At 42.7% G+C, this 20405-nt stretch overlaps 1 protein-coding gene across 2 annotated transcripts in view; it reads left to right on the top strand.

Annotated features, from left to right (window-relative positions):
• SCAMP5 (secretory carrier membrane protein 5) overlaps positions 1-20405 on the top strand; it is a 27592-nt gene extending 7187 nt beyond the window's left edge. For both annotated transcript variants that reach the window (XM_051982227.1, XM_051982226.1), the window contains exons 2-7: positions 1357-1427; positions 5565-5693; positions 12560-12716; positions 13866-13967; positions 14839-14956; positions 15942-20405. In XM_051982227.1, coding sequence (XP_051838187.1) covers positions 1421-1427; positions 5565-5693; positions 12560-12716; positions 13866-13967; positions 14839-14956; positions 15942-16136 — 708 coding nt within the window. In that variant the 5' untranslated portion in view covers positions 1357-1420 and the 3' untranslated portion in view covers positions 16137-20405. The remainder of the gene's footprint in view (positions 1-1356; positions 1428-5564; positions 5694-12559; positions 12717-13865; positions 13968-14838; positions 14957-15941) is intronic.

Genomic DNA, 20405 nt, shown 5'->3' with positions numbered 1-20405 from the left:
TCTGGCTACGGTGAGAGGTCAGTCTGTGGTTGAGTCTGTGATCGTAATTTAAGGGCCTTTCTTTGGCTAGCTGTAGGGATCAGCGTGTGTCCAAAATTAGAGCTCATCAATAGCCAAGATTTGATACTCATCCCATGACTAATGCTAGGGTTCAGTCTTAGAGCATCAGCCCAGTCTGGGGGGGTCAGTCTGTTAAGGGAAAACCCTTGGCCATGTGTGTTCCTCCTGTATGGAACTCCCCTTACCATTCCTTTTGACAGTGTGGGGTCTTGGTTAATAGGATTGTAGAACTTAGAGCTGGAAGAGATCTAGGATCATCCTTCTCATTAAAAAATAAACATTGTGCACAATAACAGCAATATTGTAACAGTGATCAACTGCAAAAGACTTAGTTACTGTGATCAAGACAAGAAACCAAGACTATTCCAAAGTACCCATGATGAAAAATTCTGTTTACTTCCAGAGAGCTGAACTCTTGAGTCCAGATTAAAGGACTATTTTTTCCCTTCCTCTCTCCTTCCCTCCCTCTCTCCCTCCTTCCCTCCCTCTATTCCTTTCTCCTTTTTTCCTTCCTTCCTTCTTTTCTCTCTGTCTCTGTCTCTTTCTCTCTCTTCCTCATTCTGTCCCTCCCTAGTTTCCTCTCTCCCTCCTTCCTCTCTCCCTGCTTTTTCTCTCTCTCCTTTCTCTCTCTCTCTCTCTCTCTCTCTCTCTCTCCTCTCTCTCTCTCTCTCTCTCTCTCTCTCTCCCCCTCCCTCCCTCTCTCTCCCTCCCTCCCTCTCCCTCCCTCCTTCCCTCCCTCCTTCCCTTTCTTCTTCCCTTTCTTCTTTCCTTTCTCCTACTGCTGCAACATGTCTATTATGGAAAAATTTTTTAAAGTGAGGAAACATCTAGAGAGAAAAAGAAATATGACTCAGACCTTAAAGTTTAGTATGTTTGGAATACAGAGAGAACATTGGATAGAAAGGGTTAGAGACTTGGAACGCTCAGGTTGGTAGAATATGAGACGATGCATTTCTCTCAGGAATGGAGTGAGATAATTGGGCAAGACTTGCAGAAGGAGACATGAGAGTTAGCTCTTCCCTCATCTGAGTATGTGGATCACTAATCTCCAGTTCCTTTGCTTGTAGCCCCAACTTCTCTCTTGTGAGGATGGAGGATATTAGCGTTGGAGTCAAGCTTTTCTCATTGTTTATTCCTAGATGCCATTCCTCCAAGGGTTCTTAGGGAGGAAGTTCAAGGTTCTGACTTCCTGGTCTCAGCTGCAGGTAGTATTTCTCAGAAGAAGAGTACAAGGGGGACAAAGGAATCCTGCCATACCATGCTGTGATCCTGGCTTCCCTCTGTTCTCTCTTTCAGCTCAGGACCAAGAAGACGTGGATAGATCCGTGGCTGCACCTGAGTGCCAAGGACTGGTATCACAATGGCAGGTAAGAAGGGATGCTGAGGATGTAAAGGGGATATTTTTGGGGTATCAGAATGGAAGTAGTGGGTAGACTGACTTGAATACCCAAACTGAGTCCTGACATTTCATTGAGGATAGAATAAGAATCTTAGCTGTGCAAAGAACTTTAACTATCTCACCCAATGCAATAATTTCTTATTCAGCTTCCTGATTGGAGCTGCTCTAATACTTTCAGTGATGGACAGGCTTGTTTCATTATTGTCCCATGCTATTTTTTGGAAATGCTTCTTTAGACTGAGTTGAAATTCACCTTTCTGCATTTTATGAGATCATAATGCTCAAAGGACTTTTAGTCATTGATTAGACTGGGATGGGGGGGTGGGATGGAACCTTTTTTTCTGTCAAGGGTCATTTGAATATTTATAATATCATTTACAGGCCATGCAAAATTATTACCTTAAAAATTAGCCTTCTATACTTGGTCAAACATTTAATTAACTTACCCCTAATATGATGGCTAGAACTGCAATTGCCTTGGCAGGGCCAGACTAAATGATTTCACAGGCCTTAAAAGTATGATCCATAGGCCAGATGTTTCTCATCTCTGGTTTAGACCAAACCCTTCATTTTCTGGATGAGGAAATTAAAGTTAATTGACTCGATCAATAAATCATTATTGGGCATAAGTAATAAGGAACAGAGGAGAGATCTGAATACAGACTATTGCAGTCAAATTAGAAGGAAAGCAGGAAACTGAGAGGTACTATATAATTTACCCCTTAGTTTCCTGCTTTCCTTCTAATTTCTCTGATAAATGCTTCATTTCTCAAATATATAGAGAATTGGGTCAATTTTATAAAAATAAGAGCCATTTCCCGATTGATAAATCCTCAGAGGAGATGAATGGCAGATAAGCAGCTTTCAGAATAAGAAGTCAAAACTGTTAATAGTCATATGAAAAAATGTTTGAAATTACTATTGATTAGAGGAATGTGAATTAAAACAACACTGAAATACCACCTTGCATCTAGCAAATTGCCTAACAAAAGGGAAAAGGACATGTGTGTATATATACACATATATTTATATATATGTATAATTTATAGCAGCTCTTTTTTTTTTTTATGGTGTCACAGAAGTAAAAACTGAAGGAATGCCTATCAACTGGAGAATGGCTGAACAAGTTGTATATGATTGTGATGCAATATTCTTGTGCTATAAGCAATGGTGAACAGGATGGTTTCAGACAAACTTAGGAAGAATTACATGAACTGATGCAAAAGAAATTGAGCAGAACCAAGAGAATATTGTATACAATAATAGAAATATTGTAATGATGATTACTTGTGAAAGACAGTCTGATTAATGCCAAAGACAATTCTAAAATAATCACGATAAAAAACAAATGCTATCCACCTCCAGTAAGAGAATTGATGAACTCTGAGTGGAGACTTAAAATACTATTTTCATTTGATTTTTCTTACTTTTTTTTTTTTTTTGCAACATGGTTAATATGGAAATATGTTTTACTTGATGTCACATATATAATGGCTATAATTACATGGCTTCTTAATGGATGGGGGAAGGGCTAGATGGAAGGAGAGAATTTGGAACTCAAAATTAAAAATGAGTAAATGCTAAAAATAAATAAAGATTAATTTTCTCTCAAAAAGGAAAAGGAAAATGTACTCTTTGGTCTTGTCTATTTAGACTGCTTTGCTCTCTTCTTTGTTCTGAGCCCCAGTTTCCTAGCCTAAAGACAGCAGAGCATAATAGATACAGAGCTGGCTTAGGAGCCAGAGTGACCTGGATTCAGGTCCTTCCTCTGACCCTTACTAGTATTGTGACTCAAGGGGAGTCATCCTTTGAAAGCCCTTGGCAACTAGAGATGCCATTCAGTATTGTTGGAGTGAATGCCTCACCTGGTACTTAATAAAATTATAGGTCAAGACCCCATCCCTATCCCAGGAGACCTTTGACTTAGATCTCTTCAAGGAGAGATGGGAAGGACACTCTCGATTTTAAAGATATCTGAGTTGAGAAATATCTCCAAGAGTATCTAATCCATCTCTTACCTTAATAGGGATGCCCTCTAAAGGATATCACTTCTGTCCCCTCTACTTGAAGGCCTCCAAGGACAGGAAACTTACTACCTACAAAGTCCTTTTCATTTTTGAATAGCTATAACTTGTTAAGTTTTCAGCTATATTGAGCCTACAGTTGCCTCCCTGTAACTTCAGTTCATTGTTCCTTCTTTTCTCTGAGGCTGAGAAGAACAAGTAGTTTCTCATTAAATATAAGTTTCCCAAGAATCAGATTTCTAAGAACTCAACAATTCTTGTGACTCAATTTGACTGCTGACAGATTGGTCTGGCTAGGTCTAAACTCTGATCTCAGGTCATTTCCTTGGTGGAGAAAGAATGAATACTCTTCAGCATGAATATTCCTACCTTACTGTAGAGATCTTGCCATTCTGACTTATAGATATTAAGGTCCCTATGATACAATAGGCTATCCCCTATGGAGGATAGTTGAGTTGGGAGCAATCCTGCCTAGAGAAAGGGCCAGTTATATTCCTCTAATTTTTTTGCCCCTCACTCCCTCAATCATTTACATGAGCTATTGGAAAAATGGTCAAAGTACCGTATACCTAGCTCTGTTATCATGGACAAGTCTCTTAATGTAAGTTTCTTCTTTTTAAAAATGGGAATAACAATACCTGTGCTACCTAATTTTTTTTAAAGCTTTTTATTTTCAAAACATATGCATAGATAATTTTCAACATTCACCCTTGCAAAATCCTGTGTTCCAAAAAATTTTCCCTTCCTTTTCCCCTGCCCCGTCCCTTATATGGCAAGTAATTTGATATATGTTAAATATGTGCAATTTTTCTATACATATTTCTACAATTATCATGCTACACAAGAAAAATCAGATCAAAAAGAAAAAAAAGAGAAAGAAAACAAAATGCAGTATGCTCTCTCTTTCACAGTGTTGTTGTGATACTCAAATGAGACTGCATTTAAAGGATACTACATAAATATTAGTACTACTAATATTATTCTTATTTATTTCCTTCTTAGAATCCTTAACTTCCTTCAAGGATGGGGAGAGGAAAAGAGGATATTAGCTGATACTTAAGATATTCAGTCATGTCAGTCATTTTTTTTTTAAAAATTAAATTAAATTAATTTTTTTGCTGAGGCAGTTAGGGTTAAGTGACTTGCCCAGGGTCACACAGCCAGGAAGTAATTTTCAACTATTTATGATCCATTTGGGGTTTTCTTGGCAAAGATAATGAAATGAGTTGCCATGTTCTTCTCCGGCTCAAACTGAGACAGACAGCATTAAGTGACTTGCCCAGGCTCACACAGCTAGTAAGTATCTGAGTCTGGATTTCAATTCAGGATGAGGAGTCTCCTTGACGCCATACCCAGCACACTAGGGATCACGTGCATTATGGCACCACCTAGCTGTCCACTGAAGATGATAAATATTCATACAAAATGCTATAGTATTGATGAAAGAATAAATACATACTAAGGGCTAATAACCAAATAAATGAATGAATGAATGAATCTTTCCTCTTGCCTCTAGGGGAGAGTACTTTCTCACTCTCCAGTTACCTTGTATTTATTTATCTGTGTATCACCCTTTCCTCAGAATGAAAAGTCCTGGAAGGCGGGGATTTTTATTCTTTTGTTTTTGTCTTCCCTAGCACTGTGCCTTAATAGCATAATAAATGTTTCTTGAATTGAATTGGTCCATATTTTGCATTTAAGTGATGTAGTGGCTTGAGCTTGGCCTGGAGTCAGAAAGGCTTGATTTGGAATCAGGTCTCAGACACTAGCTGTATGATCTTAGGCAAGTCACCAACCTCCCCAAAAACTCTAAACCCCAAACCCCCAAAATCTGTTTGTCTCAGTTTCCTCATATGTAAAATGGGACTAATAATAGTAACTATTGTTGTTGTGAGAATCAAATAAGACAAATAAAGCACTTAGCATAACGTTTGGCATGTAATACATGCCCCATAAACACTAGCTAGCATTATTATTGCAATTATTATTATAATGATTTATATTAAGATTACAAAGTGCTTTACATATACTATTTCATCGGATCGAGACCTTGACTTACTCGATTTATATTTCTGCTGCAGAAAAAGTGAACAATTTCCCTCCCCTGCCCAAGTTCATCCCTCTGAAGCCATGTTTCTATCAGGACTTCGAGGCTGAGATTCCCCCTCAGCACCTCACTATGACCAAACGCCTCTATTATCTCTGGATGTGTAAGTATCAGCAGGTCGGGATAGAAGGGATGGGGGGAGAAGTGCAGGAGTTTGGGGGCATTTGGGGGACCACCCTGAGCACAGGCTTGGTCTCTGAGAATTTCCACATCCCTAGTCTGCTTGTATTCTGGTCCCTGCTTAGTATCACATGATAACTCACATAACCTGCCAACCCCAGCCCATGCCTCATATCCCATCTAGCCATCCACCAAGAAACCCTAGGTTTACCTGGGAAACTTATCTGTTCCATCTCAAACAGTTGCTCTCTGGATTTGACTTCTTCCTAGAGAAGGCTGTCCATTCAGTTTTGGAACCCTGGGGCTGTCCAGCCACCCTACAGGAAAAACAGCCCCACCCAGGATTCTTGCCATTTCCCCAGAGACCCATGTATACCCCCTTTACTTGGCCCCTATAGTAAGTAGTACAATAAAAGTGTTATCTTTTACTCTGAGAATAGTAAACAAATTGCTTTGCTGTGGAAAGGTAATAGAATGCCTTATTAAAATGTTAGCCCCTTGTGGATGAGAACTCATTTTGGGTTTTATATTCCCTCCCCTCTACCTGCCCTGGAGACCTGTAGAGCAATACTCAGTGGGGCCATTTTTTCCCACCTTACCTTTGTTCGTCAGAAGGTTTCCTTTTCTCTGCCTTTGTTTCCACTTTCCATGCTTCAGATTTTCCTTTGGGCCAGCAGGCAGAGCTTCACCTGTTCCTTTTTCTCTCTGAGCAGTTGATGGGGAGGAGGAGGAGGAGAAAGAAGAGGTTTTCTTCCTGAGGAGGTCTTCCTCCCTTCTCCTCTCTTCTCCTTTCCCTTTAGGTTCTCCTTTCTCTTCTATGTAATTTTTTTCTCCCCATCTTATCTTCTCTTTTCCTCCCTTTCTAATGATAGCAGTTTGGGGAAGCTCTGGAAGTGGTCTCAGACTTCAATGAGTTCAGGACTGAGGAATTACCGCTCTATACTATAGAGAAAGTAACTTCTGGATGTTTGGCCTGAGAACTGAGTTTTTGTGGATAATTTAACCTTAATCCATACCTAATATCTGCCTGTTCCAGCCATGTTTTTGACCAATCAGCCCATCTATCACTGTTCACTTTAGAGAACAGAGGGTGGGGTATGAATCCAGGAATAGAAACATTCCCAAGTTCCTCCCAGCTTAGAACTCACACCTGATTCCCCACCTCTTCCCCAGCTGTGCAGGCTTTGCTATAGTGACTGCCCATCATCTGAAGGCAGATTTGCAGATGGCTCCTTGCCATGGTTCTGTAGAAGAAACTGGCTTCCTTCTGTTTTTTGGATGAAGTCTTTCAGAGACACTTTATTCAGATTATAAGCAAGCTAGTTACAGTAGGGTGGACTGAGGCCATCTCCAGATTCTGAAGAAAGAATGGTGCAGAAGAGCACCTAGAATCAGTGAGAGAGACCTCTCTTGGGACTCTTTGAACCTTTTCATGAACTAAGATTCATTTGTTCTTTTCCCTTAATGGTCTCTGTACTCCACACCAGCATCTCTGATCTTAGGGGATCACTGACAGTTTTGTACATGCAAAAAATAGGAAAAGGCCAAGTCTTATAAGAGAAAGTGTTTCCTATCCCTCTATTCTAATCCTATGACACCAAGGTGAAATTATTACATTAATTGGTTATTTCTAAAAAATCTCATTAAAACAAGATTATACAATGATCAATTTTGATGGACATGGCTGTTTTCACAGTGATTCGGGCCTGTTCCAATGGTCTTGTGATGGAGAATGCCATCTGCACCTAGAGAGAGGACTGTGGGGACTGAGTGTAGATCACAACATAGTATTTTCACTCTTTTTGGTGTTGTGTGCTTGTTTTTTGTTTTCTTTCTCATTTTTTTTCCTTTTTGATCTGATTTTTCTTGTGCAGCATGATAATTGTGGAAATATGTGTAGAAGAATTGCACAGATTTAACATATATTGGATTACTTGCCATCTAGGGGAGGGGATGGGAGGAAGGGAGGGAGAAAAAAATTTGGAAGACAAGGTTTTTCAAGGGTGAATGTTGAAAATTATCTATGCATATGTTTTGAAAATAAAAAAAAACTTTAATTAAAAAAAATCTCATTAAATAGTCACAAGTTGGCTATTTCAAAAACCCATTATCAAACCTGATTGAGGGAGTCTTGTTTTGATATACCTATGAAAGGATTTCTAGTGACATTGAAATATATTACATATTTGGGTGTCTCCTAAAGTGGTCAGAGAAATTTTCCCTAAAAGAGGAAAGAAAGACATTGTGGTACCTTCATTAAAAGGTTCAGCCAGGCCTCTCTCTAAGAGTTACAACCTCACCTCTCAATAGATGTATTGGTACAAGACTTCCTCAATTAGGTTTGATTATTGGTTTTTGAAATACTCAACTTGTAATTATTTAAAGAGATTTTTTAAAAATAACCAATTTATACATAACTTCACCTTGATGTCTCCTTGACCTTCCCAAACATCAACATCTATCTGAAAATGGTAGAAAAATGTGATGTGCATTTTTAGCACTCCTAGGAGGTGGCCATTCTCTTCTTTGCCTTGCACAGTAGACTGCTGATTTGTTAGAATAAACTTTTATCCAGGATCAAAGTGAGATCATAGGCAATAGATAAACCAGATTTATGTCCCCTAGGGACTCTTTCTCATCCAGAAAATTCCAGGGCTTACAATTAAAGCAAAGTGTAAACTGTGATTCTGGCAGGTCTTGGATTGGTTTCTACATGTAAGGTAATACATGATAGTCATGGAAACAAATACATTTTTTGTCCTCAGTAGGCTCATAAAAGACCTTTTTAAATGCTTCTAGCTCTTTCCCTTGTCTTTTCAATCCTATCTCTCATTCATTTATAACATATTTATAATACATTCAAACCAAACATCAGTGATTAAATTAAAAATCATAAATGTAAAACAATTGTGAAGATGAAAAACCCAAGAGACAGAATTTCGGGATAATTAATTAGTTAATTACTTGGTCATTGGTTTCTTTTGGTAACCATAGACACTTAATGGAGACACTGAATGCCTCTGCTAGGAGATATCAATTCTGGTTGGTGGATATTTAAATGAGAAGATGGGCTAAAAGTCTACTTCTCCTGAGAATGTGGCTGGATCATGAAACTGGGCTCCTTCCAGCAATCTGGACTGAGGAATCTATCTCCACTTCGATCACTCAGATTGGTTTTCTTCTTCATTGGCTGGGTCACCCTAAACTGCAATGGAGGAGTGCTAAGAATTGAGCTCCTAGCCCTGGGGCAGGAATCCCTAGATTACATTTTAAATAGAAGTAATGTCTTCTGTTTGGATGGGTCTGGGCCAAGATTGAGGAGGAACATATTCTTTGAGGATTTGGGTCATCTCATCTGTCTGTCCTTGAGAGTCTCTAAGTGAAGAAATAAATAGAAAAAGCCTTAATCCAAATTTCATTACTGATTGTTAATATACTAGCAAAATAATAACTTTTCTCACAATTTTATTATGAAATTTTATGGCAAAAGTGATTATAAAAAAGCATGAATATGCTACAGCTGTAGGGTCCTGATCTCTGGGGTACAAATCACTAATTCCAACATTGACAATACCTATTGTCTAGACAATCCCTTCCACGTTTTATTTCCATTCTTAATAATCTAAGTTCTTGTGCTCTGTTTTCAATTCATGCTCATGTTTTGTTGTTACAAAAAATGGCGTATTTATTAAAGCAAAAGAAAAATTATTAGATGATTTGAATAAATTTAGATCAACATACATCTTAATATCATCTTTCCATCTAGTGGGGAGGGCAGTTAGTCAACCAACACTGCACTAACAATAGGCACTGACTAAGTGTCAGGCATTGTGCTGAGTACCTTAGGGCTCCCATATCTTCAGGGTTTCTATGTAAAAGGAAGTTGTTCAATCAGACAAATGCATATCCAGATGTTTACGTTTTAAAAATATACAAAGCTTTTTAGTCACAGTAATACTGAACTTTTAAAATCTGAAAAATAAATTTCTAATTATCTTATCATTCTAATGAAAATACTTAGAGCATCACTGAATTTCTATTAAAACATCAGGACATTTCTGACCTGAATTTCTATTTTCAGGTTTGAATATTCGAGAAGGCATTTTTGCCCTCCTGGAAATTATTGACAAATATTTTTATAAGCTCACTCAAAAGCTGATAGGATTTCCAATTTCACAAGGTTTTTTATACTCCTTCCAAAAAATATTAATTTTTGGCATATTGGATTGTACAAACTTAAATACATAAATAATATTTTCTGAGAAGGATCTTCCTCAGATAAGTTCTACTTTGTGATGATAGCTTTAATAGCAGAATTCAGGCTTATAGCAAGCAGCTGAAAGGTTAGATGTAAGAATGGTTAGGTGGTTCTCCTATTCTCTGGCAGTGATTTACCTGGAGACTGGTTGGGGTTGTATGTGAGGATTTTGCTAGTTCAGGTGAGAGATCTTGAGGGCTTGAACTAAGGTAGAGGCCAGGTGAGCAGAGAGGAGACAAATAAAAGAGATGTCATGGAAGGAAAAAATTTGTTAACTGATTGGATAGGAGAAGTGAGAGAGGGTTGACTCCAGAGTTTCAAATATGATTGATAAGAAAGGTGTTAGCCATATGTGGAGGGTTATTCTATAGAGGGATAAGTGAAAGTGGGTTCGATTTATCCATGAAAATCCATTTTAGCAAAGATTCAGCTTGATCTTGAGGGCTTCCACTAAAGAACTTTGTCTCAGGGTCCAGATTTAATTTCTCCAAATATATCCCTTAGCCTTTAAGTATATATTCTATCTACAGAGACCTGGTAAAGCCAATAGTTTCTGTCCAGCTACCTGTTCAGAAAAATTTTTGTATTCTCCTGACCCAGTATAATTCTTTATGGCATTGAAGTGACTGACTTGATAAAACACAGTTTGGATTCCTTTTCTTTCCTTCCTTCCCTTCTTTGTCATCTTTTTTGAGCATTCATTACATGTCTAGCTCTGAGGTGTCCAAACCCCAACTTGGATTATCTATTTGCTGTATGACCATGAACAAGTCACCATATCTCTTAGAATTTTTTCATTTGTGTAGGATGAAATTCCTACACTATCATTCTCATAGGAGTGTGGTGAGGAAAGCACTTTGTAAACCTTTGAGTGATATCAAAATATGAGCTATTACTGTTGTTAAATTTTGAGGGAGGAGAACTGAAGACGCAAAGGAGAAGACCCAATATCTATTTCTTAACCAGTACCAAATTGTTTTGATGTTTCCAGTTTTGTGCCATCGTTTGAGATCTGGTACTACTGATCCCCCTTCTTACTTTTTTTTCATTATTCTCTTTAAGATCCTTGACCTCTTGTTTTCCAGATGAATTTTGATATTATTTTTTCTGTCTCTATAAAGTAGTTCGATTGAATCAATATACATTTAAATGTTGGTGCAGTAGAATGTTGGAACAAGATTCAGAAAACCTGGTAGTTTGCCCATTTATTGGCTGAGTGCCTTGGGCAAACTACTCAATTGAATGAGAATATTAATACCTTCTCTCACCTACCTCATGGGAATGTTAGGAAGGTTGAATGAGATCTGGTATCTTTTTGCTTTTTGAAAACTAGAAGGGGCTATATTAAATGGTAGATATATATCATCATTAATCATTTTCATTATAATCATCATTGTTATCATCATTAATCAAACCAGAATGGCCAATAGATTTCTTATTTAAGTAACAGATCTACTAAGTGTCTCTTGTAGGTCTGCTGGGTGTCAGGCTATCCTTTGGGAGAGATAGAAAGAGAGGGAATTCACGGTCTGGTTGGGGAAATTACCATAAGAATTAAATAACCAGGGGCAGCTCTGTGGCACAGTGTATAGAGCACCAGCCCTGTAGTCAAGAGGACCTGAGTTCAAATCTGGTCTCAGACACTTAACACTCCTAGCTGTGTGACCCTGGGCAAGTCACTTAACCCCAATTGCCTCAGCAAAAATAAAAAAATTAAAATTAAATGACACTATAAGAGATATTTTGTTTAGTTCTTTCTACCATTTTGGGTGAAGGCAAAACCACTGGGTTTTTTCCATTTTGTCACTAACTTACTGTAGGATTATAGTCAAGTCATTTCCCTTCACTGGTCCTGTTTCCTTGTCTGTTGGATGAAAGGCTTGGACTAAGTGGTTCTTTAAGTGCTCTTCTCTTATATTTTATGCCTAAGCTTTTCTCCCCACCTCCAACCTTTCATCTGGTTTCATTTCCTCCCATGGGTCCCTGTTGGTACACAGAGGTGATCTCAGCATTTGGAATGAGGTGAGGGTTCTGTGAGTGTGGTGAGATCCTATCTCCTTCTAGTAAGGGAGATTATTGTCTTTGGGAAGTATGAGGGCCCTTAGACCCTAAGTATGCACTATATGTATGTCTAAGGGAAGCAAGCAGTGGCCCCTCTTCCAGTTCATCTGGAAGAACAAGAGGTCATGGATGTCAGAGAGAATAATGAAAAAACTCAAGCAGTGGACCTGATGAACTGTGACTTTTACCTGCTTCTCTTCCTGGTTAGATATTCCTGGGACCGAGGAGATTGGGAGGGTAATTGCATCTTGGCTATGGAATAAACTGGGAGGAGAGTGGGAGGAGGAGCAGCTAAGGCCGAGTCTGCTGGCCATTAGTCACTTCTAGCCCCAGAGGTTTGGGAGATTGTAAGGTGGATTTTTCTGGCCTCGGAATTTTACTTCTTGGCCTGGGTGTGGACCCTCCCCCTTTTCCATCTTCCCAGGGGGGATGGGTCCCCTGAGGTCCCAGGTTTTTTCTTACAATTTCTGTCCTGTGTGTGTGTGTGTGTGTGTGTGTGTGTGCCTCTGCATGCATGTGTGTGTTTGCAGTAAACAGCATCACATTGGCCATGAACCTGGTGGGCTGCTTGGCGTGGCTGATTGGAGGCGGTGGAGCTGTTAACTTTGGACTGGCCTTTCTCTGGTTCATTCTCTTTACCCCCTGCTCCTATGTCTGCTGGTTTCGGCCTATTTACAAAGCCTTCAAGTAAGTGGTCCCTGCTGAGCCCAGCCTTTCTCCCTTCCACATCAGCTCCTCATCTTTGTCTTTCCTGTCCCCCTCCTAACACTCTTTCTCTGTCTCTCTGACTCTGTTCTTTGTCTTTCTCTCTGCCTGTCTGTATGTCTCTCCCTGTATCTGATTCTCTCTGTGTCTCTATCTTTTCTTTCTCTGTGTCTCTTTTCTCTTTTCCTCTTTTTGCCCTTTTTTCTGTTTCTCTCCCTTCTCTCCAGGACTGCCCACTCAGAGGACCTGAAATCTCTTGCCCCAGATATTTAGATAAGATCTGATGACTCCTTGAGAGAGCCTGCTGAGACAGGCAGATATGTATTACAGCCACAGAGAGGCCCTGAACAAGGTGCCCCCCTCCAGCAGAGGCAGTTGGGTGGCTCAGAAGTTCCTCTGAAATAGCTGGAAAAATTAAGCTTTGCCCGGTGTTTCCTATCCCAATCTAACTGCATAGAGTCTCTTCAATCTCTGGCCTGGGAAAAGAACTTGGAGCTTTTGTAACTCCATAGATTCAGAACATTTCAAGCCAGAAAAGACCTTTGAAAAACATCTAGCTAAACTCCCTTCTTTTATATATGGATAGACAAGGAAACTGAGACCCAGAGAGATTCAAATTTGCCCAAGATCACAAGGGTAAGGAGGAAAAGGAATAGGGTTCAAATCCAGATCTTTGGGCTCCCTTTCTATTTTTTCCAGGCTGCCTTTGGTACCTCTAGCATTTAAAATCTGCTGTGAACACAAGAGCCCCGAAGAAAGACCTAAATCTTTGCAGTAGAATCACTCCCAATGTTTTTTGGTTGACTTCGGGGGCATTAGATTGGAGTCACAGGAGCTGCCCATTCCTAAACTGTCCTTTCATCCCACCCCTTGTGATATCACGTAAAGAAAAAGCCCATTATCCCATCAGAAGCTCTGCCCCCCATCCCATATCTGGTAACTGGTGTGGCCCATTGGGTGAGATTTGTCCCACCTGGGCCTAAGGGGGTCCTAACTGTCTTTAGTACGTTGCAAACTTGTTGGAGGTGCAAGAGCTGAAAGTCCTTAGATCAGGGAAGCTCCTGTTTACTTCCCCACCTTCTCTGCCAGTGGAACTCTCCTGGATGACCATAGCTTTGTCCATTCTTGCAGATCAGACAGCTCTTTTAACTTCATGGCCTTCTTCTTCACCTTCTTGGCTCAACTGGTCATCAGCATCATCCAGTCTGTGGGAATTCCTGGCTGGGGAGTCTGGTATGGAAAAGGAAAGGAGGGCTGGGAAAGGAGGGCTTGGTCTGGGAGGAGACAGAGATGATATGACCAGTGCTGGGAGGCTTAGCCTAGGGCAGGGCCCTTCTCCAGAGGAGGGAGGCAGAATCAGGCAAATTTGGGAAAGCATTTGGAATTTGGGGTAGTGGAAAAGTCTGGGTTAGAATAGCATCTCTTAGGCTTGTTTAGCCAGGGAAAACTTTAGGGCTTGAACCGAATCGATGGAGTCCATAAACAATGGGACACCCATGTCCCCTGGAAAAGGGAGGTGCTTTGGAAGGCCTTGGAAGAAAATAGAGGAACATTAGCCCTTTTTCTTGCTGCATATAACCAGTACTTTTGCTGTGTTTCATAGATAGTTCCTCTTAGAATCTCTATTCACATTGCACTAACTGCCAGGCTTCCTTGGTATTTGGTTTGGGAAATACTGGGTGAGCACAAAGGAGAGAATAATGGGGAGGGATTTACAAAGAATATCTTGCAGTGACTATTGGAGGAGAGGAATAGTTATTGTGGCTAGGAGCCCTCATTGCATAATACTGAGATGTTTATCTTTGTGTCAGTAAGATTGGGAGTGTGTTCCTTCCAGGGCTGGTGGGATGCCCTCCCTCTGACTATGGGGGGTCCCTCCCATGGGATCCCTTTCAATTCCAATGGGGTGTGGTCTTTCCTGGTGCTAATGGGGTAGAGTTGCTCTCTGTTGCAGTGGTGCATGTGGAGTAAGCGTCCTCTCTGTGGCAGTGGCTTGGCCCTCCCATGCCATTTATTAGTGCCAGTGGGGCAGACTCTCCCTGTGCTAAGGGGATGATCCTGTCCTATGGCAGTAGGACTTAACCGGGGCTCCAAAATCTTGCAGTGGCTGGATTGCAACCATCACTTTCTTTGGGACCAATGTGGGAGCCGCAGTGGTGATGCTTATCCCTACCATCATGTTCTCAGTCATGGCTGTATTTTCCTTCATCGCTCTCAGCATGGTACGTATGCCCTCTGGGGCTCAGTGAAGCTGGCAAGAGGAAGGCTCTCTGCTCCTAGAGGACCAGGGCTGGGTCACCGAGATGGAGCACTGAGGGGGTCATTAGCCCATTTGGAGCCCAGACAGAAGGAGCTCCTTCCAAGATGCTTGCATTTGATGGGTTTGGGGTTTCATTTTGGTCCAGACCTGTGATTTTATTGATGTAGGAAACTCCCCTAGGGAAACTCCCTTTATACATCAGGATTGGCAGCTGTCCTACTGATAGTGTTAGAGAGTCCTGGAGTTCTGGGGATTTCAGCGATTTACTTATCCATTCTCATAGCCAGTATGTGTCAGTGGCCGGATTTGAACTTCCTCACTGTGCCGTGCTGCCTCTCATCAATTTTATGAGCCCTGTTAATTTTGGGGGGAGCTGCTGTAACATTTTTGCATGCTCCAGTCTCAGCTCTTGCTCCCTTCCATCTTGTGCCTCACTCCTTTTTCTCTTCCCTTTCCCCCCAGCTGAGGTTTATTGGCTCATAGAATTTGGAACTCAAGAGGAACCTTAGACTTCATTAACTTAGCATTCTCCTTTTGTAAAAGATTAGGAAGCAGAAGCCCAGAGGATAGCCATTTGTTTTAAGTTCACCCAGGTATAGTATAGTTAGAAGCAGAACCAGGATTCAAAGCCTTTACCCTTCTCACCAACCTCCCTCTTTTTCTAATCCTGTCGAGTTTTCACTAAAAGGCAGTTTTTTGGGGAACTAGAACTTCTGAGTTACCACTCTAATCAAGCCATTGATTTTCTTGGTACCTCTTTTCCTTCTCTTGGGAAAAAAAAAAAAAAAAAGAAGAAAGAAACATTAACCTGTTAGAGGGAAGAATGCCCATATAAAAGGATTGGAACTTTGGGGCAGGAACATTTTGGTTTTTCTTTTCCCTTAATCTTTTCTCTCCATTTCTTCCCTCTCCACCCCATCCTCCTCACCTCTGTCCCCTGACTACAGGTTCATAAATTCTACCGGGGCAGTGGTGGAAGTATAAGTAAAGCCCAAGAGGAGTGGACTACCGGAGCTTGGAAGAATCCCCACGTGCAGCAGGCAGCCCAGAATGCTGCCATGGGGGCTGCCCAGGGAGCTGTGAGCCAGCATCAGAACCCATACTCTGCCACCCCCAATTACACTTATTCCAACGAGATGTGAGCAGGAGCCTGGGAGGGCAGGGAAGGGGGAACGTAGGAAGGCCGGGAGGGAGAGGAGCTGATCTCATGCTGCCTTGTGCCCATCTGGGTGATCGAGTTGGAGTTACCTTCTCCCATCCTTTCCTTTCTTTCCCCATCTTTTGACTTTGTAAAAAGGAAGAGAATTAGATATATCTGTATATTTCCCCCCACTGTCCCAGGCCGTTTTCCCTTTGCGGTATCTGCGGAAGCCGTGGGTCCGCGGGGCAGACGGTGCTGTGTGGTGGTACCCGTGTGTCTATGTTTCCTTGTGATCTAGTGTACGGTGGAGATGCCCATTGTTGTGGTGCTAAGTATGTTTTAGAATCAACCCGTCCCCAGGGCCACGGCATTATGGTTCCCACTGCCTCCCCTTGCCCCGCCTGGACCCCTCCAACGTGGTACGGCAGCTCAGGGCTCCTCCCTGCCTGACTTTGGAGCCGGACGAGGGCTGCCATTCCAGGCCAGCCCAGGATTTCGTTCCCAGTGGACTCCTGCCCGTCCTGCTCTCTTTCTCCTGAAGCTGTTGATTGGGGGTGTGGGTAGGGGAGGAGGTACGGACTTCTGAGACATCTCCCCTTTACTACCCCTTAGCTCTTCCTCACTGCCATGGGGTCGCGAGCTGGGGATGGTTTCTTCAGTTTGTTAGAAAATGACAGTATTAGTGTATGAGTGCTGCACTACAGGGCTGAGTTAACTATCCCACTCACCCCTTTTTCTTCAACTATCTCTCTCTTCTCTCTAATTTTACATTTTGTTGCATCCTGTCTCTTGGACTCACCCATTTCCTCTCCCCTGGGCCCAATGTGTATTTTTCCCTCGGCCTTCCTGAACCCTAGTGTCTCACAGCTTGGGTCCAAATGGTAGAAAATGACCTCAGTCTGATGCTCCTTGTCTTTATCCTGGGCTGAGTTGAGTGACATCTCCATCCTTCCCTGGGCCTCTTAAGCTGAGGGGAGCTGAGCTGCTCCCGGTCCCACACAGTGCTCTGCTGGCCAGTTGTGGGCAGGAGTGGTGGGGAGCCCCCGTAGCCTGAAAGTGGGTCTCTGGAACTCCTTAATAGCTTTGAGCAAACATGACAGTGTTTGCTCCTGGAAGGAGGGAGAAGCAGCAGTCTTGGGGATGACTTGACTAGGATGTGCATGCAGAATCCAGGAGGGTAGCCATACCTTGGAGATCTCGCCTGCAAAGCCAGAAGGAAGGGCTGCCCTTACACTGGGCCCAGTTTTCCAACCCCCCATCAGAGCAGAGCGGTAGCTTTTCCTGTCCCTGGCTTTTGCCTCCCCTGGCTCTCCCCCTCCTCTTCCTTTTGGCCCCCTTTCTTCTCCTCTTTGCAGCTTACCCTGCCTTCCTCCACCAGTGACCTTGAGTCAGAGTCCCCTTTAGCCTGCTAAAATCCTGTCCATGCCAAAGGCTCCCTTATCTCTGCTTTCTCATGGCTGCTCAACCCTTCCCTCAGTGGCATTTGCAGGTTACAAAGGGGCGAAGCCAACTTCCTTTAAAGGGCAGACATTCAATCACTTCTTGTCATTTGATACAATCATCGTCGGGGACTAACAGGTGGAAGTGCAGCTTGAGTTAAGAGCTATGGTGTACACTCATGCATCTGGAATGATGGGGGCCCTGCCCAAGGAGCACCCCAGAAATTACAGGGACGTGAAGGAGATACCTTCTGACCTCTGAAATGTCTTGTTGCTGCGTGGCGTGATGGCTTCAGTCTGCAGGCCCAGGAGGAAGTGATGGAGCTTTGCTCCTAACTTTGAATGTCTGCCCTGCGATGGCAGGGGGCTTCAGACTTGATCCCGATGGAACTGAGGAAAATTGGATTGATTGTTAACCTCAGAAAGCTTCTTATTATGCTTGGTTGGCCAGAGACCTTTTTGGGGGGACTCCCCCTCACACATATATCCCCAGACACAGTCCCAGTCAACCTGATGGAGAGAGAGGGAAGCTCTGGTCTAATTGGGGAGACATAATTTTTATCCTCAAGCCCTCCCTGCTCCAGTGGAGAAGAGTTCCAGACGTGGAATGCCTTGTCTGCTGGGATCTCTACTTTTGGGGAGCTCTTAGTCTGATAAGGAGTCTAATACTCAGAACATTGACTGTGGACTTAGCCAAACAAATCTGCAAAGACGCATGGGACCCACCTCAGATGTAACCCTTGCAGACAGAAAAGAATTTCCAGGAGGAGAATTCTCTAGATTTTGGGTTCTTCACAATCAGGGAAACTTTGGCTTCTCTCAATCTTACCAGCTAAGGACCCAAGTCCCTGCAGCAGAGACCCTTTCTAAAGCTCATTGTCTTTGAGGTCATCCTAATATCAACCATCCCTTGGAGGGGAGCATATGGGGACAATGGTACTTTCCCCTCTATTACACAGAAGCTTCTTTCGCTTGGCCCCTAGCTCAGCATAAAGAACAAATCTGGTTCTCTGTTGGGAAAAAACGAAGGCTGCAGGCTACGGACCATTCCCTTTAGAGTCAGGCAGCAATAGTTTTCCACCACTCTCCCATCCTTGATGTTGCTCCAGTTGCTTTATATATTGAATTTTGTATTGTGACTGTCAGTCTTCTTTGTGAAGGGCACAGAAAAACCTCCCCGCCCTGCCTCATTCTGAATTTCAATCCTGTATATGATATTAAAAGGAAATACTTCATCCAGTGGCGATATCACCATTTATACCAAGCTGCTCAGAATGATGCTTCTTGTATTTGACCCTCTCTTCTGCCGATTTGTTGATCAATAGAGATCAGATAGAGGCTTTGGGCCGACCAACCGTCCATCATCTTGGGGCCTTGTGCAGCCGTGGTTGATATCCTCCCCGATCCTCTGGGTCCTTGGTTTATCCTCCGTGTGGCTGACTGTGGGATCACTGACATCGGAGTGCCCTTTCCAGTAGTGAATCTCTTTTTACTACTGTTAGATTTATCAAGCCTCTGGGGCTCTGGACCCCCGTCTTGCCAGGTATTAACAAAGGCAAATTCAAGAACCTTTTGGAATGTCTTTTGGGTTCCCTGCCCTTAGGGAACCAACGGTCCCTTATAAAAACTGGAAAATGCATGAGAAGACCTTGTTTAAATTGGTTCTCAAGTTTGGGTTTGTAGATAACTCATTCCTCCTTCCTGTCATTGCTTCTTTCCATAGGACAGTTTAGGAACCAGGGTTTCTGGGCTGGAGAGTCACATACTCCTAGAATGAAAGGGGGCTTAGAGAACATCGAGCCAAGCTGTTGCATTTTAGGGATGAGGAAACTAAGGTCCAGAGAGAGGTCACATAGTGAATGAGTGGCAACATGGGGGCTCAACCCTAGCATATTTGAGCTCTTAGTCTTGTGCTTGCTTCTGGAGACCGTGCTTTCTCTTCCCCAAGAGACCAGACAGATGCTGCTCTTCCTCTGCCCCATAGCAGAAAGGGCCCGTAGGGTAAACAGGGTAAGCTGTCCTTCCCTTCTCCTGTGTCCCCAGCTCCAGATTCCTGGTGCTGCTGGACTTGTTTTCTGTCTGATAGCCCCAGAAGATCCAGACAGTGCAGCATGAGGTCGTTTTCCCTCAAGCCTGCTTCCTGTGGGGCTCATAATTCACTGGGACTTTTACCTAATATTCTGTCTGCCGTATTGACCTGCATTTCTTCCCAGAGTCCTCTGTGCTCAGACCTGCTGGAGACCACAGGCCAAGCAGTGATTTTAGGCTAACCAACGGGCAGGTTACGTAGTCTTTGGCTAGAAGCCCAGTCGGGGGTCCAGGGCCCGGTCCACTGGGTGCTGCTGTAGTGCATCCTCCCAAGGGGTGGGGCCTCTGGTTCTGGGTGTCTGTGCACTTCTCTGCCGCCCCACCAGAGAAGGCCTGGGGAGGGGGTTTGAATTCTCTCCCTCCTTTGCAGCTTCTCTGAGAGGCAGGTGGCCCCTCTCTCCTACACTGACACTTGACTACAAGTAAGTAAGAGCTAGGTACTTACTGTCTGGCTTTGGCAGAGGGAAAGAAGCCAATGTCGGCCTAGAGCAGGGGTCAGGGTGGGGGAGACGGGGAAGGAATGTTCTCCCATCCCTTATCAGCACGCCTGGCCGTCTGGAGAATAACTGAATTTTCTTTTTGTCCTGACACCCTCCATTGGACAGAAGGTATTTTTATGTTACTCACTGGGGGGTGGCCACGTTCCCTGTGCCAATGCCCACTTTGAGCCATTCTGTATTTGTCCCTGGTAACTGAGTGTTGACTCTGTAGACTTATTAACAATAAACAAGAATCATCTGGCA

This window comes from Antechinus flavipes, chromosome 2 (genome assembly GCF_016432865.1).
Source record: "Antechinus flavipes isolate AdamAnt ecotype Samford, QLD, Australia chromosome 2, AdamAnt_v2, whole genome shotgun sequence".
Lineage (NCBI taxonomy): Eukaryota > Metazoa > Chordata > Mammalia > Dasyuromorphia > Dasyuridae > Antechinus > Antechinus flavipes.
Note: the sequence above shows the minus strand (reverse complement) of the source record. Positions and strands in the feature narration are given on the sequence as shown.